At 41.1% G+C, this 27452-nt stretch overlaps 1 protein-coding gene across 5 annotated transcripts in view; it reads left to right on the top strand.

Annotated features, from left to right (window-relative positions):
• Nucleotides 1-27452, top strand: part of TPD52 (tumor protein D52) — a 108561-nt gene that overhangs the window by 43300 nt on the left and 37809 nt on the right. Inside the window, exon 1 of one of the 5 annotated variants that reach the window (XM_019453337.2) lies at nt 26943-27437. The exons of the other annotated variants lie outside the window; for them this stretch is intronic. Within the exon in view, the coding sequence (XP_019308882.1) occupies nt 27314-27437 (124 nt within the window). The 5' untranslated portion in view covers nt 26943-27313. Of the gene's footprint in view, nt 1-26942; nt 27438-27452 lie in introns of those variants that run through there. 5 annotated transcript variants of the gene reach the window in all.

The raw sequence follows: 27452 nt of genomic DNA, 5'->3' as shown, positions 1-27452 counted from the left end.
CTGATGGGGCTCCCCGCCTCTGGGCTTGGCCCGCTCCAATTGCATAGTCACCAAAGGGACTCATCTAAAATGCACATCTGAACTGTCACTTCTCTGCCTGTACATCACCAGCCCTGTCTCCTTTCCCCTCATCTCCACTGCCCTTATGTTTCTGGAGTCTCAGCTGGTGCCCTCCTGCCCAGAAGACCTTGATGGTGCCCCTGACCACTTGCTGTGCTTGCTTTCCTTTTGATCCTGCCCTTTGCTCCTGGCCTGCTCTTCACTGGCTTTTGGCAAAAGTCCAGGTTCCCCATACCTTTCTTGCTCATCTAGCTAATTCACTTATTGTCCTTAGAACTGTCATGTTCTTGTTTATCGCCATTCATTTAGGCCAGACACTGCTTTGGATTCAATGCCTTATTTCCTCTGTGCACTCTAACTCAACTTAATCTTATTTTCTTTCTTTTTTTTTTTTTTTAATGTTTATTTATTTTTGAGAGACAGAGAGAGACAGAGCATGAGCACAGGAGGGGCCGAGAGAGAGAGGGAGACACAGAATCTGAAGCAGGCCCCAGGCTCTGAGCTGTCAGCACAGGTCCTTAACCTGGGCTTGAACTTGTGAATCACGAAATCATGACCTGAGCTGAAGTCCCATGCTTAACCGACTGACTGAACCATCCAGGTGCCCCTGTTTCGTTTTGAGATGCAGTGATTTGCAATGGAGACAGTCCTAGTCATAGTGCCAGACCTGATTCTAGTTTGCATGAAAGAATTCTTGTGGGATTTTAGCTAAGTAATTTATTTGATTTTCAGTTTTCTCATCTATAAAACGGTAATGATGATAAAACATCATTGGTTAGGAATTTTTTTTTTTTTTTGAAGGCTTACATGGGATAGTGTGTTGAAAGTATGAGGGGAATATGTAAAGTAGAAATGATAATAATACTAATGATAAACCTAACTCCTTTATTATTCATTATATAATTAATAGTAATTGAAAAGAAAGCCTTTCACCATGTTTTTATTCAGTTCACCATCTAGAGCTATTATTACCCATAGCTCTAGGAACTCAGCTGGAAACCAGTGAAAATCTCCCAAATGAATAAAGAAAAAGATAAAGTCAGACTGAAGCCTTGTCTGTAAACCACCCTGGCTGTGTGAAAGGAGACAACAAGTGATCAACTAATGCAGGTTTAGTGTCTTCAAGGCAGCATGGTTAGGTCTGGGCTTGAAAGTCAGGCATTTATACTGCGAATGTAATCCCAGTAGGAACTCCTTGTAACAAACGTACAGAGTTCGGGGGGAGGAGGGGTTATTAAATTACATTACATTTTTCCTTGGGACTCCTGAAGTTTCAGGGGATTAGTGTGGCTGGTCTCTTTGGACTTGATTACTTTTATCCGGTGTATTTGTTAGTTTTTACAATAAGGTGTTCATGAGGATTAATGACTACATTAAGTAAGAGTAAGCCTAAGACTTTCTGAGAGCTTATTATAAAAGCATTCAGTCAAAACCTCCACTCTGTGTGACTGTAATCTTTGAATTGAATTGAATAATGTGATCTCATCCTGCAGGGAGAGGAGAAAGTGTCACTTCATGTACACTTGAAGCTTCTGTCGTGTCTTGCCTTTTCTGGGGGTGTGAAAGGTGGTGGTTTTGCTCTGTTCGCCTTAAAGAACACTTAGTTTTAAATAGATTATTTGTTCTTAGTGGGAAATTGGTACCTAGCTGGATATATTCATAAATATTTGTGGGTAGAGGAGGAGAAAACCAACATAAACTTGAATGTTTATTTTAGCGCAGATTTTTTTTTGTTTGTTTTAAACACCACATGAATGTATATCTCTGATTGTAAGGCATATGATAATGGAAGAAAACCTGCTTACTTAAAAATACTTGTCTTAGATTTTTTTTAGCTGAAATGATTATAACAAACATTGTTTCATATTGCTCACTGAAGAGGGCCAGTGACAGTGTTGATAAAAATACAAACCATTAAAAAATATTTTTAATGTTTGCTTATTTTTGAGAGAAAGAGAGAGACAGAGTGTGGATGAGGGAGGGGCAGAGAGCCAGGGAGACAGAATCTGAAGCAGGCTCCAGGCTCTGAGCTGTCAGCACAGAGCCCGACACGGGGCTCGAACTCACAAACCGTGACATTATGACCTGAGCCGAAGTCGGACGCTTAACTGACTGAGCCACTCAGGGACCCCAAACCATTTTTAAGATTAAGGCTACACTTCACTTACATACATATATTGTATTTAAGTCCCATTAATAACTTTCACAGTAAATCTGTAATTCATTCCATCCATTGTTTTGTTGAAAAATACGAATTTAATTTCAGTTTTATTATGTTAAGATACCATCTGTTGAATTCTTATTGTATGTATGTGCGAAGTATGTAAACTTCCATCTGTTGTAAATATTTTGTTGCTAAAAGACAAATATGACTTTTCATTTAACTAATGTTATCTTGTATTATAACAGAGTTTAAGTTTATATGTAACCAGATTTATCAGTCTTTTAGTAACTTTTGGATTTTGTGTCCTAGAGAAGCCATCTATTGTGAAAGTAGTCTATAGTTACAGGGCAGAGTGCTACCCCCTATAGTTTTTCTAAGATTTTTATTGGGCATATTTTCGTGTGTGTGTGTGTGTGTGTGTGGTAATGTTTTTATTTTATCAGGAATTTCTGGCCTGAGTTAAGGAATAGTGTATCTTTTTTCTGCTGATATTAGCTATTATCATATATTAAATTCCTTTGTGTACAAAGTTTTTGGACTTGAGTTTATTTCATTGATCTGTTTCTTTATTCTTATGCCCAAAGTGTGTGGTTTTAATACCAGACAAAACTCATGTTCTTTTAATTTAAAAAAGTTTACATTTCCTTTTATATGGTGGAAAGCAAATTTTAAGTGAACAGCAAGGGATAAAATGAAAATTGAGATTCTTCTTTCTTTCATTCATCATAGTCTCCTTTCCCATTGTTAATGACTGATATTTCTTGACTTGTTCCCCAGAAAACTTTTTTAATGTATATTTATTAATTTATTCATTTTTGAGAGAGAGAGAAACAGCACATGAGAGGGAGAGGGGCAGAGAGAGAGGGAGACAGAGAATCCCAAGCAGGCTCCACATTGTCAGCACAGAGCCTGGTGCAGGGTTTGAACTCACCAACTCACTGAGTGAGATCATGACCTGAGCTGAAATCAATAATCGGAGGTTCAACTGACTGAGCCACCCAGGAGCCCCTCCCCAGAAAACTTCTACTCCTGTTCCAGCACACATACTTACCTATGGGTAAAAATGTATACAAATGGGGTCATACTATTTATTATTCTTTACCTTGCTTTTTAAAAAATAACAGCTTTATTGGAATAAAATTCATACCATGCAACTCACTCATCTAGGGTACAAATCAGTGTTTTTTAGCATATACTTGTGCAGTCTCTAGCACAATCAGTTTTAGAACATCAGCCCAAAAGATACCTCCTACGCATTAGTAGTCACTCTTCACCCCTGGTGCCCCCAGCCATAGGCAGACAATAGTATACTTCCTACAGATTTGCCTTTTCTGGACATTTCACATAAGTAGATTCATACATATATGGTCTTTTGTCACTGGCCTCTTTCTCTTAGCATGTTTTCAAGATGTATCTGTAGTATGAAATGTATCAGTACTTTATTTCTTTATTGTCAAGTAATATTCTGTAGGGATATACCACATTTTATTTATCCATTCATCAGTTAATGAGTATTTGGGCTAGTTCCACTTTTTGGGTATTTAAAAAATTTTTTTTAACATTTATTTATTTTTGAGAGAGAGAGAGTGAGCAGAGGAAGGGCAGAGAGAGAGGGAGACAGAACCTGAAGCAGGTTCCAGGCTCTGAGCTGTCAGCACAGAGCCTGATGCGGGGCTCAAACCCACAGACTGTGAGATAATGACCTGAGTCTAAGTTGAATGCTCAACCAATTGAGCCACCCAGATGCCCTCACTTTTTGGGTATTTTGAACACTCCTGTATATTTGTGTGAATGTATGTTTTAATTTCTTTTTGGTATATACCTTGGAGTCATCTGGTAACTCAGTGTTCAACATTTGGGGAACTGACAGACTGTCTTCTAAAGCGACTGCACTATTTTATGTGCCTACTAGCAATGTATGAAAATTCTGGTTATTCCATATCCTCACGAACACTACTTAGTATTGCCTTTAAAAAAATGTTTATTTTAGAGTGAGAGAGAGAAAGAGAGAGTGAGCATGTGAGCAGGGGAGGGGTAGAGAGAGAGGGAGACAGAGACAGAGAATCTGAACAGTGCAGAGCCCGTTGCGGGGCTGGAACTCACAACCTGTGAGATCATGACCCGAGACAAAGTTGGATGCTTAATGGACTGAGCCACCCAAGTGCCCCGCCTTTATGATTATAGTCATTCTAGTAGGTGTGAAGTGGTATCTCACTATGGTTTTAATTTCCATTTCTCTGATGGCTAATGATGTTGACCATCTTTTTATGTACTTACTGGCTTTGTGTACATCTTCTTTGGAGAAATGTTTATTTAGATCCTTTGTCCATTTTTTAACTGGGTTGTTTTCTCATTGAATTATAAGAGGTTTTTTTTTTTAATATATTCTAAATACAACTTCTTTATCATATATGTATACAGTTTTCCAATATTTCTTCCCATAATGTGGGTTAGCTTTTCACATTCTTGATAGGGTTCTTGAAGCATGAAAGTTTTTTTTATTTTGATGATATCTGATATATCTTTTTTTTTTTTTTTGCTTGTACTTCTGGCGTCGTATATAATAAACCATTGCCTAATTCCAGGCCCTGTAGATTTATCTCTGTTTTTTCTAAGCCCTGATTTTTAAGTCTTTTATTCTAAGTATGTAGTTAGAGGTACAGTCCATCTTCATTCCTCTGCATGTGGATATCCAGTAGTCCCAGTACAATTTGATGAAACGCCTTTTCTTCCACCTTATTGTCTCAGCACTTTGTCAAAACTCAGTTGATCTTAAATGTGACTATTCATTTCTGGACTCTCACTTTTATTCTGTTGATCTCTATATGTCTAGATGTTATGGACTGGACTGTATCCCTTCAAAATTCACATGTTGAAGCTCTAACCCCCATTATGACTGTATTTGGAGATATAGGGTCTTTAAGGAGATAAGGTTACCTGAGGCTATAGAGTGAGGCCCTAATCAGCTAGGACTTGTGTTCTTACAAGTGGTGACACCAGATATTGCTCCCTCCACTCTGCCATCTCCCCTGCACGTACAAAGGAAAAATCCTGCGGAGACACAACAAGAAGGTAACTGTGGATAAGCTAGGAAGATAGGCGTCATTAAAAACCAGCCCTAATGGCACTTTGATTTTGGACTTCTGTCCTCCAGAACTGTGAGAAAATAAATTTCTCTTGTTTAACGCACCTGCTGTATTTTGTTACCGCAGCCTGAAAGGAAATAAATTGTTTTTATGTACTCCTAACAATTCTGATGCCAAATGTAGGGGGATTTTCCCCACACCAACCAGTTTTCTCATCCTCTGGATACCAACTGGGTGTCCTACAATTCAGTTAGGACACTTACTCCCTGGAGTTAGTGTAGACCCCACAAGTTAAAAGACTCAATTCCACAAGGCTACACCTCCCTGCCCTTAAGACACTGGTTGCAAGTTTAGACCTCTTACGATCGCCTCCTCAAGTCGCATAATTTGCTAGAATGACTGATAGAACTCAGGGAAACACGTTTACTGGTTTATTATAAAGGATAATAGAAGTTACAGATGAACAGCTAGATGAAGAGGTACATAGGACAGGGTATGGGGAAGGGGTACAGAACTTCCATGTTCTCTCGGGGCATACCACCCTCCCAGCACCTCCATGTTTTCACTGACCTGGAAGCTCCCAAGCCCTGGAGTTAGTTTATGGATTTTTATGGAGGCTTCATCATATAAGCATGAATGATTATTCATTCAGTTTTCAGCTTCTGTCCCCTCCCTGGGATATCAGGGGTTAGCTTAGAGTTACAAGCTTCTGATCATGGCTTGGTCTTTCTGGTAACTAGTCTGTATCCTGAAGCTATCCAGAAGCCCACTAAGAGTTGTCTCATTAGAATAAAAGACATTCCTATTACCTAGGAAATTCCAAGGGATTTAGGAGCTCTTTGTAAGATGCACTAATCACCCCCATCACTCAGGTACTTACAAGGGTTTTAGGAGCTCTGTGTCAAGGACTGAGGGTAGAGACCAAATACATATTTCTTAGTATGTCACATGGCCTTAGCAGACTGATACACTCTCCTTAGGTTCCTACCACACTGTCTTCATTACTGTAACTTTGTAGTAAGTTTTGAAATTGGAAAGTGTGAGTCTTCCAACTTACTCTTTTTCAAGATTGTTTTGGCTATTATAAGTGCCTTGGACTTCCATAGGAATTTTAGAAATAACGTGTAAATTTCTGCAAAGAAATCTGCTGTGATTTTGATAGATATTGCATTGAATCTGTAGATTGGGGGGTATTGCCACCTTAACAATATTAAAAGTCTTTTGATACATGAATATGGGATATCTTTCCATTTATTTACAGTGGCTTTGATTTCTTTCTATAATATTTTGTAGTTTTTGAGTATAAGTTTTATACTTCATTTTTAAGTATTATTTTTTTTAAGTGGCATTCTTTTTTTTTTTTTTTAATTTTTTTTTTTTCAACGTTTTTTATTTATTTTTGGGACAGAGAGAGACAGAGCATGAACGGGGGAGGGTCAGAGATAGAGGGAGACACAGAATCAGAAACAGGCTCCAGGCTCCGAGCCATCAGCCCAGAGCCTGACGCGGGGCTCGAACTCACGGACCGCGAGATCGTGACCTGGCTGAAGTCGGACGCTCAACCGACTGTGCCACCCAGGCGCCCCAGTGGCATTCTTTTTTTAAAGTTTTGTTTTTGTTTTTTTTTTAAGAGATCTCTACACCCAATGCGGGGGTTAAACTCACTGAGATCAAGAGTCACATGCTCTTCTGACTGAGCCAGCCAGGTGCTTCTCTGCTGCTATTATGAAATGGAACTTTTTTCTTAATTTCATTTTCAGATTATCCATTGTAATTATATAGATATGGGTTAATTTTTTTATATGGATCTTGTATCCTGCAAACTTACTGAACTCATTTATGAGTTTTAATAGTTCTATAGGCAATTCCTTAGTTGTTCTATGTATGAGATCATTTCATCTGCAAACAGATAGTTTTCATTTTCATGATAGGTGCCCTTCATTTCATTTTCTTGCTTAAGTGTCCTGGCTAGAACTTCAGTACAATGTTGAATAGAAGTGGTGAGAGTGGATGTCCTATCTGGTTCCTGATCTTAGGGGGAAACCAATCTTTCCATCTTCTGCCAGTAAGTAAGGTGTTATCTGTGTGTTTGTGTGTGTGTGTGTGTGTGTGTGTGTGTGTGTGTGTGTGTGTGTGTGTTTGTGTGTGTGTGTGTTTAGAGACACAAAAGTGCTTGAGTGGGGGAGAGGAAAAGGGGGAGAGAGAGAGAAAATCTTAAGCAGGCTCCATGCTCAGTGCAGAGCCTGATGAGGGACTTAATCCCATAACCCTGGGACTATGACCTGAGCCAAAATTATGAGTCAGAGGTTCAACAGCTGGGCCACCCAGGCGCCCCTAGCTGTGGTTTTCATATAGATGCCCTTTATCAGGTTGAAGTTCTCTTACATTCTGAGTTGGTTGAGTGTTTTTATTATAAAGGGGTGACGAATCTTGTCAAATGCCTTTTCTGCATTTCTTGTGTCTATTGTGATGATCAAATGTTTTTAGGCCTTTTACTGTTGGCATGATATATTACGTTGATTTTTAGATGGTTAGTCAACCTTGCATTCCTGGAATAAACGCCACTTGTTCATGTTATAAATTCCTTTTGTGTGTTGCTGGGTATGAATTTACTAGTATTTTGAAGATTTTTGTGTCATATTTATTCTAGAGATATTGATCTATAATTTTTTGGTGGTAAATTTGTCTGATTTTGGTATCGGGGCAATACTAGCCTCACAGAATGAGTTGGATAGTGGTCCTTCCTCTTCAGTTTTTTTTTTTTTTGGAAAAGGTTGTAAAGAATTTGGTATGAACTCTTTAAATATTTGGTACAATTCACCAGTGAAGCCATCTGGGCCTCGAGTTTTCCTTGTGGGTAGTATTTTGTTTACTAATTCAATCTCTTTACTCGTTAGAGTTCTTTTCACACTTTCTATTTATTCTTAAATCAGTTTGAGGATTTTGTGTCTTTCTAGATATTTGTTCATTCCATCTAAGTTCTTTAATTTGTTGGTGTGTAATTGCTCATATAAAGGAATAGTATTCCTTTATAATCCTTTTTATTGTTATTGTTGGTAATAATGACCTTCTTTTATTTCTCATTTTAGTTTTGCCTTGCTTTTTAAGCAAGCTTTTTAAAGCTTTATGTTTTAGAAATTTAAAAAGATTTAACTGATTTTTTAACAACATAGTATTCCATAATTAACCTATTTGTGATATTAACATTTATAAATAATGCCTCAATTAGTATTCTTGCATATATTTTGGTGTATTTTTGGTGACACTGTGTGTCTGAGGGTAAGTTTTTAGCAGTTGATCTGCTAGGTAAAAGGGATGTCACGTTTGTCATGGTCAGTATTAGTAGTAATTAACAAATTGCCCTTCCTTGAGTTTGCACCAATGTGTATGAGAGTGTTTTTCAGTCTTGCCAGCACTGAAAATAATGTAACTTTTTTATATTTGCCCCTCTGATTTGTGAACATTTTTGTCTTATTTTGATTTACATTCATTAATGAGATTAAATTTTTTTTTATATATTGGGTTATTTATGTTTATCTAGAACTAATTTTATATCCATTACTCTTTTTTATTGGGTTTTTGATCTTAACAAATGTTTTGTTCTGTTAAGGAAATTAGATTTTGTGAAATGTCTTCTAAATATTTTTTCCCTGTTTATAGTTTCTTTTAACCTCATTGGATATTTTTGTTTTGTAGAAGTTTTATATTTTTATGTGGTTAGATTTGTGTACCTATTCCTTTCTGGCTGTGGCTTATGTCAGGTTCATGTTCTTTTTTAAATAATTTTTTTAATGTTTATTTATTTTTGAGAGAGAGACAAAGCGTGAACAGGAGAGGGGCAGAGAGAGAGAGGGAGACACAGAATCCGAAGCAGGCTCCAGGTTCTGAGCTGTCAGCACAGAGCCCGTTGCGGAGCTCGACCTCAAGAACAGCGAGATCGTGACTTGAGCCAAAGTCAGATGCTTAACCGACTGAGTCACCCAGGCACCCCACAAGTTCATGTTCTTAACTACTGTTAATTGATATCTCCTGTGTTATTAGGCTCTTTTAGGCTTGAAGAAACAGATGTGCTCGGTTTAACTCAGTTGATGGCTTTTATTGTAAAAATTCACAGAGAATAGGAAAAATAGGATAAGCCACATAATCAGGTTGTGTTGTTGGAACATGGACATAGTCTGGGAATTATTCCATAGGTCTGTTCTCTGCAGGTAGGTTAGTAGAAAATCCAGAAATTGTCTCCTTGGAGTGGACCTTTGCAAAGTCTTTGCAATATTTGAAAAAGACACCATTTCAGAGGTCTTGGAGAATGGCCAAAACAGGTGTGATGTTGATAGATGAAAGTGTTCTAGAATAGGGTGAGGCATTCCTGGAGGAGGGGGTCTATGAACAAGGACAAAAAATGAAGAAAGACAAATGCTGATTCCCTGGATTTCTGGGTCTTACTTAAGGGGAGTAAGGATGGGGAAAGGTCAGTGTCCAGAATCCTTGAGAGGATGCTTGGACTTTGATAATCAGTGGAGCTACTGAAAGGTTTACATTCGGACATTCATTTAATAAATACTCATTTGTGTCAGACACTGTTCTAGACACTTAGGGATATACCAATGTATAAATAAACCAAACAAAAAAAATATTCCTTCTGTATAACTTATGTTCTAGTGGGGGAAGATAGTCAATAATCAATATGCAGGGTAAGTATATTATATAGTATGTTAGTTAATATATACCACTGAAAGATTAAATAGACCAAAATCAAGGGGACTGGTTGTGTGCGGGGGGGAGGGGAGGAAAGAGTATAGTGTGATTTTAAATGGGTGGTCTATGTTCTATCTGTGTCCTAATGTGGTAAGGATCAAATACATTAATTTATGTGAAGTTTAGAACACTGCTTGTCACCTTGTAAGCATTTAGTTTTAGATACAATTGGTTTTGTTTTTACTGAATCATAATTTCTGAAGGTGAGGCCGGTAATCTTTTTCTTTTTTAATGTTTATTTATTTTTGAGAGAGAGGTAGAGCACCCGAGAGTGGGGGTGGGCAGAGAGAAAGGGGGACAGAGGATCCAAAATGGGCTCTGTGCTGACAGCAGGGAGCCCGGCATGAGCCTCAAACTCACAAACCATGAGATCATGACCTGAGCTGAAATCGGATGCTTAACCAACTGAGCCACCCAGGTACCCTGGTAGACTTCATTTTCAATAGTCACCTTGGGTGGCTCATTTGCTCATGTTCTACAGGATATACTGTTAATACTGTTAATACTTCCAGTCATGTGATTTTTATTAGACTATGAGTCAATTAATTTAGTTTTAATTTTCCAGATAGAGTGGTTTATTAGCAATAAATGCCATTGTTTACTGGGTGTCTATGCTGAGCATGTTCTAGGCTGTTTGTAATAACCCTGTGGAGATATCAGCCCAATTTTACAGATGAGAAAACTGAGGCTTATGCTGATAAACGTGCCAAAGGTTAAGACAGCCAGTGACCTGTGGAGTTGTCATTTATGTCCCACTCTGCCCGACTCTGGAGCACTTGCTCCTTCTATGACATCATCTTCTAGTTATTCAGCCTTTTTATCTTGCACATGTATACTTGATATTCCTGTGCGTTTGTACAGATTCCTCTGGCTGCCATACTGGAGATAAACCTCAGTGGTTTATTTGTGATAGATGAGTATTTGTGGTAGGTGAGTTACGTCATTCTACATGATTGAGAACTTAGAAAATTTTTGCCTTTACAAGATGTGCTAGAAGCTTTTCTGTTGGCAAGTTTCATGTGTCACAACTCATTACTGAGGGGGTTTTCTGCACCACTTGTAAAACTAGCACACCCTGCATAGGAGCCAGCCCTCAGGATGGTTTCCAGTGATACTGGTATTCAATTTTTGTGTAGGCATCTCCCCATCGGTACCAGGTTTCGCAGATGGCAGAAAGGATGGTATGTAATGTCCCTTCTAAGATGAGGTTGTAAAAGACTGTGGCTTCTCTCTCTCTCTCTCTCTCTCTTTCTGTCTCTGTCTCTGTCTTTCTTGGTCTCTTGCCCTAAGGGAAACTTTCTGCCAAGTTGTGAGCAGCTCTGTGAAGGGGCCCATGTGGGGAGGAACTAAAGCCTCCTGCTGGCAGCTTCTCCAGCCCAGTTAGGACTTGGGAGGTTGCAGCCTTGGCCGATGCCTTGCCTGCAATATCAGAGATACCCTGAGTTAGAACCACCCCACTAAGCTGCTCCCTGCTACCTGAGCTTCCCAAACTGTGAAATAATGAACAGTTGATGTTTTAAGCTGCTGAATTTTGTAATAATTTGTTAAAAAGCCTCAGGTGGGGCACCTGGGTGGCTCAATCGGTTAAGCGACCGACTTCAGCTCAGGTCATGATCTCACATCTTGTGAGTTCGAGCCCCACATTGGGCTCTGTGCTGACAGCTCAGAGCTTGGAGCCTGCTTCAGATTCTCTCTCTCTCTCTCTCTCTCTCTCTCTCTCTCTCTCTCTCTCTCTCTGCCCTGCTCACGCTCTGTCTCTCTCTCTCTCTTTCAAAAATAAATAAACATTTAAAAAAAAAGCCTTGGGTAACCAGTCTATGCTGTAATTTTTAGTTTGAAGTTCTGAGTTATGCCCTTACATTCCCAACCTCCTGGGACCCCTCAGCTCTCACACACATTCACACGCACGTATTTCACTTGGTTGCCTAATTTACTCCTTTATTATGTTTGTTATCTAGATCATCTCTGCTTTCACTCTTTCTCCCCGCTAAGTATGTTGTTGACTGGCTTCCTGGTGCTAAGATACATTTAATAGGAAGTTTGTCACTGTAATACTCAGCATAGCACGCGGTAAACAGCAGGCCAACTGGCTGAAAGGAGCGGACTCTTACCCATTTCTGAGATGCCACATAGTGAACTGTCCTTTGCCAGCAGCCAGAATGAGCCTTGATTCAGATAGTTTCTCAGGGAAGTGGCTTCTAGTTTCTGTTGTAAAAACTCTGTTGGTCTTCAGCTAGAGGGAAGAAGGCCTCACATTGTCTTCTTCTCTCCCTCTGCTTGTTCGTAAGCAGCTGAGTAAACTCTATAAAGGGAAGTCAGTTGGAACAGTGGTTCTGGTTTTGTTTAAAAGTAAGAGAACGTGGCGGAGAAAAATCTCGGGTCAGCTTCCTTAAAGCCATCATCTTCCTGTGAAGCAAGTGTTACCATGGTGTCTGGTCTTTCCGAGCTCGTTTCTGAGTGTCACTCTGTCCCTGTGCAGTTACTGCCTTTGATTTCCACCTCTCAAATTTGGAGGCCAGATTTCTCCAGAGGATTATCTTTCTAAAGCAAATCCTCTTATGGAGAATCTACATTTGAATTGCTCTCTGTTTTGATCAACATACTGTTTAAATGTTTAGAACACTACTTAATGGAGATGCTGGGGCCTCGCTTGCCTCCTTAGAAATCCATGGAAGGCAACAAGGGCTGGCTGGCAATATTAATTGTATCATTGGACTGTGATGGTTCTGCCATCTTGCTAGGCTGTTTCCACTGAATTTTGCCAAGAAAAAAAGACTGAGGATCAAGTATAGGCCTCAAACTTGGCGCCCTACTTCTGTATTCAACAGATTATCTGTTTCTGTTTAGTTTTAGAAAGATGTTAGACCGCTAGCCAGTTTGCAGTCCACTTTCACCTGTGATGGAAGATTCTTTGAAGATGAAAGTACTCCATGAATTTGCAGCATCTTTGGCTGGGGAGCCGATATTCAAACCACTATGATCTTTTATTGTTTTTCTTTAATACACGAGAGGAATTTAACTAGACTGCTGCTCAGGTTTATTTTGCATTAATAATGGAGCTTGACAATTAAGTCATTTCTTTTATCATGAGCTCAGAGCTGCCCTGGAAACTACATAGCAGTGTGTCTTCTGTGGTCGTCCTTCAGATACTTACAAAGCCTGGATAACAGTCCAAGCAGGTGGGTTTCAGTGCCCTGTTTTCCCCTGGGCAGAATAGCAGAGTGGGTGAAACATGTTTGTTTGTTTGTTTTCTTCCCCACCTGTTTTTAATTTAAATTAATAGACTATTTTTTAGTGCAGTAGTACGTGTACAGAAATTGAGCAGATAATAGAGTTCCTGTATCTACCCACCCCTCCGGTTTCTCTCATTATTAACATCTTGTATTTATGTGGTACATGTTATAATAGATTAATATCGACACTTCATTATTAACTTAAAGTCCGTAGTTTGCATTAGGGTTCACTCTTTGTGTTGTACAGTTCAGTGGGTTTGCACAAATGCATACTATCATGTATCCACTGTTAGAGTATCATGCAGAGTCGTTTCACTGCCCTAAAGATCCTCTGCGCTCTGTTTATCTCGGCCTCCTCCTGGTCCCTGGCAACCACTGACCTTTTTACTGCCTCCCTAGTTTTGGCTTTTCCAGAACGTGATACAGTCAGAACCATATATTACGTAGTCTTCTTCATACTGGATCTTTTCACTAAGCGATATGCATTTAAGGTTCTTCCATATCTTTTCATGGCTTAATAGCTCATTTCCTTTTATTGCTGAGTAATATTCCATTGTCTAGATGTACTACAGTTTATCTACTCACCTATCGATAGACCTCTTGATTGCTTATGGGTTTGGCAATTACGAATAAAGCTTCTATAAACCTCTGCGTGCAGGTTTGTGTGTAGACGTAAGACTTCAACTCACTTAATAAATACCAGGGAGCATGATGGCAGGATCTGAAATAGGTTATTGGTCTGGCAGTACACTCTTGTTCCCTAGTGACTGTTCTCTTGCTGACGATGGCCTCCCTTCTGTGATAACCTAACCAGCCTACCTCTGTCTGCCAGGGGCTGCTTATTTTTCATTGGAAATACTTTCTGAACCACTCCGAACACAGAGATCTTGATTGTGGTCTCAGGAAGGAATACTTAAAATGTTTAAGAGCGAATACTCCTTAGTTATGGTTGCTGTGTTTTCATCTCTCCCCTGATGCTCCATTTGAACTTCTTATTTGAGTCTTTCTGGTAGTAAAGTGTGAATGATGGTCTCGACCCTTAAAATTGTATGATCATTACTTTTATTGTGGTAAAATACATTATCTAACACAAAATTTGTGATTTCTTTTAACCATTTTTAGGTGTACTATTGTTCAGCACTAATTACATGTATATTGTCGTGCAGCTATCACACTGGTTCCAAAATTTTTTCATCCATGGATATGGTCATTTCAAAAAAGGAACGTGGGGAGCCTGCATGGCTCAGTCAGTTGAGCATCTGATTCTTGATTTTGGCTCAGGTCATGATCCCAGGGTCATGGGATCGAGCCCCATGTTGGTGTCTGTGTTGAGCATGGAGCCTGCTTAGGACTCTTTCTCTCTTGCTCTACAACTCATGTGTGCACGCTCTCTCTCTCTCTCTCTCTCTCTCTCTAAATAAATAGGTAAATAAATCAATAGAAGAGAAACCTTAAAAATCTATCTGAAGCTCTATTTGGCAAAATATTTCTATCAGTCAACTTCCTCTAACTTTTGCTGTAGTAAAGACCTCCAAATCTCAGTAGCTATCAACCATCTTTATATCCCCCTCATGTTAAATATATATCGTTTTCATCTGGCTGGAGCTTAGTCATGTGGCCACATCTAACCGTAAGGGAGGTTAGGAAATGTAGTCTACCTATGTGTGTAGGAATAAGGAAACTTGTTCAGTGATTAATTAGCAGTCTTAGCTGTATTTAGTTCAATTATGAAATCATACACATAGTTCTTTATTTTGATCTTTTAGGGACAATGTAACAGTACTTACATGATTTCTGGATACTTTTCAGGAAAGCATTTTTCTACTCTATGCCCCTTTCCCATTGCCTCTTGAATTATCGTATCCTTTTACCACTGAGAGAGCTTACTGGGATAAATGAAATTATATGCTGTTTCGATAAGTACCTGTTGGGTAATGACTTTTTCAAAAATGGATAAAAGTCAGTAAGAAGCCTTAGTAACCATAAGTATGGTTGTTATTAAGTGAGATATTTAAAAAATATCTGGTTGGCTCTTAATCTTGTGTCAGAAGACAGGCTTATCTTAGAAGCCCTCTAGTACTGATTTGGTTTCAAGATAATGGGCTTTTCTTGGGTTTTCCCATTGTATGGGTACTCTACTGTTATCTTAAAAAAATTTTTTTTATGTTTATTTATTTTTGAGAGAGACACACACACACAGAATGTGAGCAGAGGAGGGACAGAGAGAGGAAGACACAGAATTCGAAGCAGGCTCCAGGCTCTGAGCTGTCAGCACAGAGCCCAACATGGGGCCCGAACTCATGAACCAGGAGATCATGACCTGAGCCGAAGTCGGACACTTAACCGACTGAGCCACCCAGGTGCCCCTCTACTGTTATCTTTTAAAAAAGTAAAGTATGTGAAATTTGTAATTAAAAATGGCTTTTCTTAACCAGAGTAGCGGGTTCAGATAGAAATGCTATACATTTTGTCATAAGATTATTTCTTAGTGAAATTTAGGAAAAAATGGGCAGTATTTATGGTGTGTGCTTTTTAAATGGTTGATCCTTTGGATCTATCTCACTGACCTGTTATAGTTAGAAGCAAGCTCAGCTGCCTACATGGCTTGGTGGGAGAGTATTTTGAGCATGTTTAGTATGCCTCCGCTCACTGATGATTGAAGTTCATAGTCAAATATTAATTTTCAGTAAGTGCCTACTGTTCTCGGGCAACTCTCATTCCCTTAAGGAAAAGTGTTTCCTTTGAGCCTCTAGTTGCTGAGAATAGCTGTGTAAGCACTGTGGAAGTTTTTCCAAATTAAAATTTGGCCCACCAGTTCATTTATTTCTTTTAGGGCTCTGACAATTGGTTGTGTTTATGGACCCCTACAGAGCTCTTTTTAAACACTGTCAGCAAATTGGAGACATTTAGCTTGGGCAAAACCTCTTTATCTTCAGTACTCTTACCTTAGGGACCCACCGGCCTTGCTTTTAAATACATCCGTAATACTCTTAGATGGAGTGGCCTTTCATTTGCTTATTACTGAGCCATTGTTCTAGGCTGTTTATACTATTGTAATTCCAGACTCAGAAATAATTATCCTGTTGAAAAGGCCCTGCAGGTGTATGCCCTGTTGTGACATAGCCAATTTTGTCTTCTGTCTGAATTTGCTTGCTTCGTGCATTGTTACAATAACAGAAAAACAGAAATCAACACCAAAAAGCAAAACCCCTTTGGCTACAAAATCTGTCTCTTATATTAAAAAACATATATATTTAGAAAGTGCTAGGGCCATGTGGAATGACAAATATTTAGAATTTATTCAGTCTTTTATCCTAAGGCAAACTTAGCAGCTGCTATCTCAAGCAAATGTCAGTAAACACCTGGAGTTATCCAAGGGCCAGAATCTCAGGCCCCATCCAGACCTCCTAACTCAGAATCTGTAGTTTAACACGGTCCCCGGGTGGTTTGTGAACATACTGAAGTTTGAGAAGCATTGGTTGGGGAACTTTTACTTGAGCCTGTAATCATGGAAGCCACCAATGGTTGTGAGGGGCCATAAGACTTTAACTCCAACTGTATTTATAAAGTGAAAAATCTGTACATTAGAAATTAATTATCTGGGTACATGATGAATGTTGAGCTATTTTCTATTATTTTCTCGTGTGCTAATGAAACATCTTCAGTCTGAGAACAGTAGTGGCAGCAACATGTCCCAGAAGAATAAGAGATTACCTCATTGGGGGGTGCGCCTGGGTAGCTCAGTCGGATAAGCGTCCAACTCTTGGTTTCGGCTCCAGTCGTGATTTCACTGTTCGAGGGTTCGAGCCCTGCATTGGACTCTGTGGTGGCAGTGCAGAGCCTGCTTGGGATTGTCTCTCCGTCTCTGCCCTTCCCCTGCTCACATACATTCTCTCTAAATAAATAAATAAATAAATAAATAAATAAATAAATAAAAGACTTTTTTTTTTTTTTTTTTTTTTTTTTTTTTTTTTTTTAAGATGACCTCAGTGAAAGAGTGAGACCCTTTTCGTGTTTTTGGAGTCTAGTCTCTGACTCCTTTGTGATAGAAAATTCAGGCATTCATTCGTTTTCTCAACAGGTGGTGGTGTCCTCAGTTAAAGGTCCACCCAGAACATATGTTTGGTAATAGGTTGAGAGAGGGAATGATGTCTCACTGTCATTACAAGTGTAACTCTTGCTCTCTTCATATGTCCAAAAACATTTCTTAGGAAGAAGAACGGTCCCTGGCTTGTCTGTTGGACATGAACTTCAATTTCAGTTATTTTGAGAGGGCAGAAACCTGTTCACCTAGAATATGAGGAGCTCCTGCCAAGTGAGACTTTCTTTGCAAGTCAGTGGGCCAAGAACATGGATTTGTACTTTATAGGAACTCATTTGTCACTTAGAGTATTTGCATTTAGGTCTTAGTAATTTGAATGTGTTTGCTAATTGCTGCATTTTTATTCTGGAGATGGGACACTGGAGAGGATAGTGTATTCTTATACTGTGCTACAAAAGATTTTTTTCCTCTTGCAGTAAGAAAGAAGGAGAATAATGACATTTTCATAAGGCAGTATTTCCTAAAATTCTAGTGTGGTTTCTACTCTGAGGGCTGACATTTGTAAAAGAAAGCCAAAATGATTCACTTTAGGAATTGAAGCCCCCTTCTCATCTGGGGACCCGTCCCTGCCCTGCCTCCTTTGCCTCTCTCTCTCATGCATACCAGGCACACAAGCCCTACCTTGTCTCCACTGAGTTCTACCCTTTTTCCCCCTCCACTGGCCTCTAATTCCCTCATCTGTCATGCACCATCAGTCTGACTAAAATTTCTTTGAAAAATCACCAGGACACCAGGTCCCGTGGCTTCTTTGTAAGTCTGTAGCCTTTGGTCTTACCTACTTTCTTTCCTCCTGTTATCCCTGTGATGTTGGTCACTTGGATTTTTCTTTGATACTTTTTGCTTTTTCAGAGCACTTGAGCCACACTACCAAAGTTCAAAACCAACCTTCACCACTTACTAGCCATGTGCCTGGGGAAGTTAGCTTTCATGTGCCTTAGTTTTCTCATCTGTAACTTGGGAGTAGAGAATAAAATCTGCCCCATTGGGTTGGTGTGAAGTGCAAAGAAGAATGGCACATAGTAAGGATTTTCTGGGTTCTGCCATCGTCATAACTGTTGGTTCTGCCATCGTCACCATCACCATTATCATCATCACCACCATCACCACCACCATCAAAGGGCACTTCCTGCCCTTTGCAGCCTCTTTGGCTTGCTTCCTACTTTCAGGCGTTCCTACCTTTTTTCTTTCTTTTATTGGACTGCCCTCCTCTTTGGGCTTTTTCTTGACAGTCTTGAGATTCCCACATTGATATCTTTAGCCCTAACCTTTTTCTGAGCCCCAAAGTCTAATGGTTTGCATACAGAAATCTCCTGAGCATTATAAACAAACCTGCCAAAATGAAATTCATTCTGTGTACTTCTTTTTTTTTAAATTTTTTTTATTATTTATTATTTTTGAGAGAGAGAGAGAGCAAGCAGGGAAGGGGCGGAGAGAGAGGGAGACACAGAATCGGAAGCAGGCTCCGGGCTCTGAGCGCTCAGGACAGAGCCTGACGCAGGGCTCGAACCCACGGACTGCGAGATCATGACCTGAGCTGTAGTCGACCGCCCAACCGACTGAGCCACCAAGGTGCCCCCATTCTGTGTACTTCTAAAGCCCCTCCTCCTTCCTTCCACTGTTACTCTTTTGTCACCATCTTAATTAATGCAGTCCCCAACTTTCACAACTCCTGCTGGGGGGAATCCAGAGTTTAGTCTGTTCCCCCCACACCCTGGTCATCCAATTGGATTCCAGGATTTGTTGATGATCCCTTGGTGGTGTCTTGTAATATGTCTTTCCTTTTCTGTTCCCAGTGTTATTCCCTGGAACACACTCTTTGTATTAGTTTGCTCGGGCTGCTATAGCAGAATACCTCCAACAGAGTGGCTTAAACAACAGAAATTTATTTTCTCACTAGAGACTGGAAGTCTAAGATCAAGGTGCTAGCAGAGTCGATTTCTGGTGTGGGCTCCCAGATGTCTGTCTTCTTGCTGTGTCCTTACATGGCCTTTCCTCTATGCGCATATGCCTCCCTGGTGTCTTGGCTTCTTCTTATAAGGATACTATTCTTATTGGGTTAGGACCCTACCCTAGGACTTCATTTAACCTTAATTAGTTTCTTAAAGGCCCTGTATCCAAGACAACAGCCACAGCGGAGATTAGGGCTTGAACATAGGACTTTTGTGTTGGGTCACAATCCAGTTCATAACACCCTTGGTGCTGCTGACGGTTTCACTGACTTCCCATCTCCCCTCTGTATCCATCTTCCTATGGAGGCAGGAATGATCTTTCCAAAGTGCAGCTCTGACCATCTCCCTCCCACTGCTGAGAACTTGAGACGGCTCCCCATTGCTCTGACGCAGTATGAGGAGGATTACTGCTAGGAGACTTCGGGGACTTTCGTTTCTCGATTCCTCACGTTCACTCATCTGGAGATGGGAGATAACATTACTACCCCCGTGTTGCTGTAAGGATGAAATGAATGCTAACGAGTAGTTGTGGTTTTATTATTGTAAAAAATTACATTCACATTCCTCAGCCTGCCGTTTGAGGTCCTCCATCACTTTGTCACTCCGAGGGCGGTCCTATGCTCTTTTGGGGTTCCCAGACCCTCTAACAATGTGTGGGGAACCTATCCCACACGTAACACGAAACACTTCTCAAACAGCAGCAGGGTGTCCAAGAGTTCAAGCAGGCCTGACACTGCCTACCCAGAGATAGCGTCACATTCCAGGGGTTAAGGGATCAGCCCTACAACACTGTCACTCCAGCCCCCCTTCAGATGCCAGGTGCTTACCTGTGCTTTGTGCTTCTGAGCTGGCCTGCTGCAGGTTGGAGGTTCCACTGACCTGCTTAGGTTTGAATAATGTGCTAGAGCAGCCTACAGAACACAGGGACACACATTTACCAGTATATTAAAGGGTACAGTAAAGGATATAAATCAACAGCTGGATGATGAGATTAGGGCGAGGTGTTCGAGAAGGGCGCCCATGCTCTCTCAGAATGTGCCATTCTCCTCAAGTCCACCGTTCACCAGCCTGGAAGCGTTCGGAGACAAGACCTTTTGGGTTCTTATGGAGGCTTCTTTGCATAATCATGATTGGCTAAGGCTGCCATTATCTGATTAAATCTCCAGCCCCTCTCGCCTCCCCAGTGATCAGGGGTGGGGTGGGGGTGGGACCGAAAGTTCTAACCCTCTGGTCACATGGTTGGTTCTTCTGGCAATCAGCCACTGCTTTGGGATGGGGTCCTAAAGTCACCTTCCTTACAGACAAGAGACACCCATTTCACCTGTATGGCTGTGTCCGCAGCGTTTTTCTGGAACTGTGGCTGAAGACCAAATACACCTGGTCACGTGAATGGCCAAATCCGCATTTCTTATATCACACGTGCCAGCAGCCTCCATCACCTGGGGCTTGTTAGTGATGCAGCCTCTGCATTGTAATTAGATCCTCAGGCCCTTTGAATGTGATGTTCTGGCTCATCACCTGGTTCTTAACTACTGTCCGGCTTTCTCCTGCTACAGAAAGAATACAGGCTTTGGAGGCAGACCACCTGTTTCCAGATGCCAGCTGCTTCACCTGCTAGCTTCATGTGGGTATGGATGTTTACAAAAACTCTCTGCCTTGGTTCCCATCAGGAAACAGCCCATAACACCCACCTCCCAGAGATTTTGAGGCTTCCTTGAGGAAGTATGTAAAAATGGAGCATCATCTTTTGTGATTCTAAGTTGAGTTTCAGATTTAAAACTAAGTACTTTTTTGTTCTTGGCTCATGGTACTCTGTGTGTGTGTGTGCGTGCGTGTGTGTGTGTGTGTGTGTGTGTGTGTGTGTGTGTGTTTTGGTCAAGGTTTGCTTATGTGGCACTAGTGGGGGAAGGAAGGTGGTGTTCACTGGCACCTGCCCCCCTCCATCTCCCTCCTCTCTGTCCTGACTGTGGAACAAGGTCCTCCTGGCCTTCCTCAGGAAAGATGTGACCTGCAAAGGATGCGATGGTGAGACTTTTTGTTCGGGAGAGGGTTCATGAGCTGCTGCTTCAGTGGAAGGTGGAGAGGATTCTTTCAGGTCTCAGAAGTGGCTAGGAACCAGGAGATCCTGGGTATCTGATCTGTGACCATAAGTAAATTCTGTTGTGCTGCCTCCCCTTATATTGTCGTGAGAAGGGACCTGCTCCTCTCTGCCCCAGCTCCTTCAAGGCTGCTTGATCTGATGCAGAGGTCTTCTCAGTCATTCAAAAACACTTTTTTTTTTTGAAATCTACAGAAAGTTTGCAAGAATACGAATGGTAAAAACACCTGCATACTCTATCCGTGTTATTCATTCATTATTAACATTTTACCCCATCTGCTTTATCATTGTGTGTGTGTGTGTGTGTGTGTGTGTGTACATATACACTCATATAGTATTTTCTGAATCATTTGAGAGGAAGGTGCATACATCCATACATGGCCCTTTGCTGCTAAATCTTTTGGTTTGTATTTCCGAAGAGTTGGGATATTCTCTTATATAATCCCAGTACAGTTTCAACTTTGGTAAATTTGACATTGATAGAATACTTTTATCTAATCTGCCTTTTTATTCCCATTTTTGTAACTGACCCAGTAGTGTCCTTCATAGAATTTCTTTTTTCCTTTTGGTTCAAGGCCTTCGACAGATCGGATGAGGCACATTCACCTTGGGGAGGGCAATCTGCTTTACTCAGTGTCTACCGATTCAAATGTTAATCTCATCCGCAAACACCCTTGCAGATGCAACTACAATAATGTTTAATGAAGTATCTGGGCATTTTGTGGCCCAGTCAGGCTGACACACAAAGTTAAGCGTCACATATGGACTCTTGGATTCTTGATTTATAATCCACTGCTCTCTTTAATTATGTCGGTGGTTAAATTGTTGTATATTTGGCCAGCTGGAGCTCCTTCCAGCTGTCTGCTGTGTTAGTGTGATTCGTCCATAATGTCTAGTATCAGTGGCCTGCCCTATTATTGGATAATTACATTGCCTGTGTGCCCTTCAAGGTCCCTCTAGGTAAATTTTTGTATGTGTCATGTAGCTTTTACATCAGACTATCCCTTAAATATCTCTTCAAATTAGGGATGAGTGAAGTGCTAATAGGAAGTTAGAAACTTAATATTCTTTACAGTAATTTTTACTTACTCTGTTTCTATTTGCAATAACATGAGTCATCTAATGGGTTATTCTTCTGTAGTATGCATTTTCCTGGCTGTACTAAATTAAGTTCTGAGCTGCCCATAGGCTCCCTCTGCAGGCACTACAGTGCATAAACACTTTCCTGGGGTTGTGGGATAGATTTCTTCTGCCCATTTTCTCTTTTGATCCGTTTGTTACTCTACAGTTTTTACACAATTATGGATCATACAGTACAAACAGTTTTGGATCCTGATTTGTCTATAAAATGTCTCAAAAATATATTTCCTTATAAATCTATACATTTCTACATCATCATGTTAATGTTTGGATAATTTCCTATTAGATGAATTAAATTTAGCATTTAAATAACTTCATTTTAGTAGGCATTTTATATTTTCCCCATTTTATTTTTTTAAATTTTGTTTAATCTTTATTTATTTTTGAGAGAGAGACAGCATGTGTGCAGGGGAAGAACAGAGAGAGGGAGACACAGAATCCCAAGCAGGCTCTGGGCTCAGAGCTGTCAGGACAGAGCCTGACATGGGGCTTGAACTCACAAACTGTGAGATCATGACCTGAGCCGAAGTCGGACGCTCAACCAACTGAGCCACCCAGGTGCCCCAATTTTTCCCCATTTTACAGAGCACTAAAATGAATATTCCTCGTGTGATACACCACTCATAGGGCTTGAACATAGAGCTTTTGTGTTGGGACACAATTCAGTTCATAACACCCTTGAGTGCTGACCACTCATATGTGACTTATTAAGCTGAGCTTGACTAGTGGGTAGGAATTTGCCAGGTAAAAATATAGAGAAAAGACATTCCAGTTTGAGAAAATTGCCTAATCCCAGTTTAGGATGTTTTCAAGAAACCGGAAAATCAAGTTTGGCTGATCCACGGTGGAGCAATAGTGAGAAATGGTTGGAAAGTAGGTATTGTGGGAGTCTTTCCAATTTTAACCACAAGTGAAGCGGAACAGAAATTTACTTGTTTGATGGGAATTCCAGGGTAGCTGGATCAAGGGGTTCAGATGCTGGTGCTCCATCCCTTACTGGTTTCGTTTCTCCTGTCATCTCGTCCCAGTCTCAGCACTCGTTCTCTTGCCTCTAGGCAGGAGGAGAGAAGAACCTGACCCTCCCAATAGATATCCAACAGCTCGGGTCACAGGAATTGTCACTTCCCCCAGTATTCATCAAGTGTCAGGGAAGGCCTGTAGTTGGCACTGTTTGGGTCAGCTGTCTACCCCTAGCGCAGTCCCTGTAAACAAGGGGCCAGGGTATCCGGGTGGACCAGATCTGAAGCACAAGCCCATGCCTAAGACCAGGGAGTAGGTGGGAATTATGGCAGACCGTCCCCCAGGGAGCAGGGGAGCACGAGACATGAAATTCCTCGAGGAAAAGAGAGTGTTTAAATAGACAGCACTGCAGACCTGGACAGTCATGGCAGGTCTTTACCAGAACATTCTAGGTCAGTCTGAAAGTAGGGTGTGGTCGGTGAGAGGGGGAAAAGAGGGAAAGGATGAAGAAAGCATACAATACGAGTTGGACGAACAGCTCCTGGTAGTGTTTCCTTCTATAGAGCAGGAGTGCTTGGAAGTGATTCCTGTGAGGTCAGGCCTAGGTGAGTCAGGATGGCACATTTAGAGTCAGGAATAGGATAAGGAAAAGCAGGGAATTCAGTCGTAGGCTTGTTGATTTTGAAGTGCTTCTGGAATTCCCAGTGGAAAGGTCCAGCAGGACAGAATCACATCTTACCTGGTTTTTCCTTCCTTGGGCTGTGCCAGTAGACTCCTTCAGAGTGCCCTCCCGGTAGCCTCTACTGACAGTGCATCCTATTTGCCATTTCGGGTGTCATCTTTATAAAGCTTCTTATCCTCCCTCCACCTGGCTCAGACACCCTCAGAGGGTTTTGTTTTTTTTTTTTTTTTTTTGCGAGCTATATTAAGTATAGAAGTTTGTCACTCAAGGTCTTTAATGGTTTGTCCTCAGGCTACATTTCCAGTTTTTATATCTTACAGCTCCCTTCTACTTGGTACATGAATCTTGAGTCAACTGAATTTTTGCCATTCCGTTCACATAGCCCATGCTTTTCCCACCTCTGGTCTTCCATTCTCACTTTTCTTACCTGCTAGCATGTCTTGACTAGGATCTGACTGGAGAGCTACGGCTGGCTCAGAGAGACATGCTGTTACCCCAAGATGGCACCTAAGCAGGTAGCATAGAGATTTCAGACGTCAGTTAAATGCTAAATCCTCCTGTTTTAGAAATAAGGTTTCCAGTGTCAGCATGAGCTGTTATTTGATTTCTTCATTTCACACTGGTTAGAGCCAGCACTTCAGGGTAGGCATCACAATAGAGAACTCAGCGCCTCCCCTGAAGGGGAGGACAGGGAGGCACAGGGGGACTGGGAAGGGGGACTGTCACACTGTGTGCTGCTGTTGCAGTGAGTGCTGGGGGGTACAGAAAGTGGGAGAGCTTCTGAGGAAAGGTAGCATTTCTGTCTGAGTCTTGAAGGATGAATGACTTCAGCAAGCAGAAAAAAGGCAGCATTTCAGGCAGAGGATGTAACATGGATGTCTGCACTGAAGGCCAAGGACGTGGGATTTTGGAGGGATGGTGAGCAGTGTGGAGGTGGCCATAGTTTGCATTGTATGTGTGTCAGTATTAAATATCTTGTGCCTTAGTTTGGACTGCTGTAATAAATTATTATAGACTGAGTGGCTTATCTCAACAGACATTTATTTCTCATGGTTCTGGAGGCTGGGAAGTTCAAGATCAAGGTGCCAGTTGATTAGATTCCTGGTGAGAGCCCTTTTCCTGGTTGCCACATGCTGTCCTCTTGTGTCCTCACATGGTGGTGAGAGAGAGCTAGAGCTAGCTCTCTTCTTACAATGACACTTACTCCATCCAGAGGTGCCATCTTCCTGGCCTCATCTGAATCCAGTCACCTCCCAAAGGTCCCAGCTCCTACCACCATCACATTGAGTGAGGGGTTCAGCATATGAATTTTCAGCCCGTAACACTTTATAATACTTGTGGCTCTAGGAGGAAGAGCAAGTATTGAGAGGGAGAACTGTTTTTTCTACCAGTTATTTAGTGGCCAAATGCAGAGAGTATTGAGAGGGCCAGGGACCTCATCAACCACATCGAGAGGGCCAGGGACCCCATCAACTACACTCTAATCCAGGGGCATGATGCCCATCCCATTGAGGTAAGAGATACCTTGGATTTCAAGAAACCAGACAATTCATTTTTTTTTTCAAAGAATAATAATAATAAAGAAGTCATTATATTCTATTTCTAAATATAGACTTGACAGCATTTATAGTTGCTCAAATTTTGCTATCTTTTAGGAAAAAAAGGTGGATTGACTTTTGTTGTTAAAAATAAGCTTTTTAAATTTGTTTTTGCGGGAGAGAGAGAGAGGGGGAGAGAGGGAAAGAGAAAATGAGAGAATGAGCGAGGGAGGGGCAGAGGGAGAATCCCAAGCAGGCTCCTCTATGTCAGAGCAGAACCCGGCTAGGGCTCAGACTCATGAACTGTGAGATCATGACCTGGGTCAAAATCAAGAGTCAGATTCTTAACTGACTGAGCCACCTACTTGCCCCCAGGGAGAGTACATTTTTATCAGGTTGATTTGCAGAGGTAGGATACTGCCTTTTTTTGTTATGTAGTGATAGACTGTTGCCCACCTAAGAGAAGGGTTGCCTTTATATTTACCTCTTTAATAGTAGATGAGCCATTCATGGAAAGTTCTAGAGCTATCACTTGAGCAAAAGCCTTGGTTAACATAGAAGGAATCTGCTAATAGACTTGTGTCAAAGAAAATGAATTTGGTGACTAAGACGTTTTGCTTACAAGGTAGCTGACACCCAGTCACTCTGCAGGGCATGCTGTACAAATGGAAATAGGTTTTTCCTGCAATTTGCACACAGGTTTATTGTAGCACCTGCAGGCACATGGCTTAAACAGAGAAGGTGCAGGAATATCTGGGAGCTTTACCTTCAGAGCGGATTCTTCTCTTCGCAGTATATGTAACTAAAACACCCATCTTTCCAGAAAAGGAAAAGAAAGGGAAAGAAAGAGAAAAGGAGGGGCGGGTGGGAGGACAGACACATTTTTGTTACACTAAGCCAGACATTACTTTAGATAAAGTAATAATGGAAATACAGCTTTATTTCTATACCAAGTTATACTTAGAAAGCTGATCACTAAACCGGGAAGCTTGGCTTTCAGAACTCTGCTGTAATCCAGGGTGGAAAAAACTATCACCCAGATGGCATTTGTAGGAGATTACTGCCTGGTAATCCTTCCTTGTCCTAGAAGATTAAGTCTGGCCTGGTGGTAGTGGTGGTCAGCTGACTGGTGTAAAAAAAAAAAAATGTAGTTTCTTGTAACTGTGCCAGTGTCTGATGTTTGCTTGAACTGTTTGTACATCTGGGAGATACTGCAAAACCTGGCCCTCCTTTGTTTACCCAAGAAAGCTCCGCTCCCCTGTGCTGGTTGTTTCTTTGTTGACTGAAATTAACAGCAGGTGGTGAAGAGCCCTAAGGTTGCTTGAGATAAGTCATTTATTAAACAGGCCTGCTTGTCCTGAGGGTGTGAGGGTTTTGAGAAAGAAATGCCACACCTGGGCCAGGAAGCCAGGCTCTTCAAGCCCTGGGGTTGATTTCTTCAGCAAGGTTGCACATGGCGATGTGACCAGAGCCACACTCACCTGAAGCATATGAGACGGTCATAAAACCATGCGTTCTGCCTTTGTCTGGAACGGACTGTAGAGAGATGGATTTTTATGAAGACTACCAGTCCCCGTTTGACTTTGACACAGGAGTGAACAAAAACTATCTCTACTTGTCTCCTAGTGGAAACTCGTCTCCATCCGGATCTCCTACTCTGCAGAAGTCTGGTAACTATTAATTTT

The sequence above is a fragment of the Panthera pardus genome, unplaced genomic scaffold (genome assembly GCF_024362965.1).
Source record: "Panthera pardus isolate Hobbes unplaced genomic scaffold, ASM2436296v1 HiC_scaffold_7, whole genome shotgun sequence".
NCBI classification, from domain to species: domain Eukaryota; kingdom Metazoa; phylum Chordata; class Mammalia; order Carnivora; family Felidae; genus Panthera; species Panthera pardus.
Note: the sequence above shows the minus strand (reverse complement) of the source record. Positions and strands in the feature narration are given on the sequence as shown.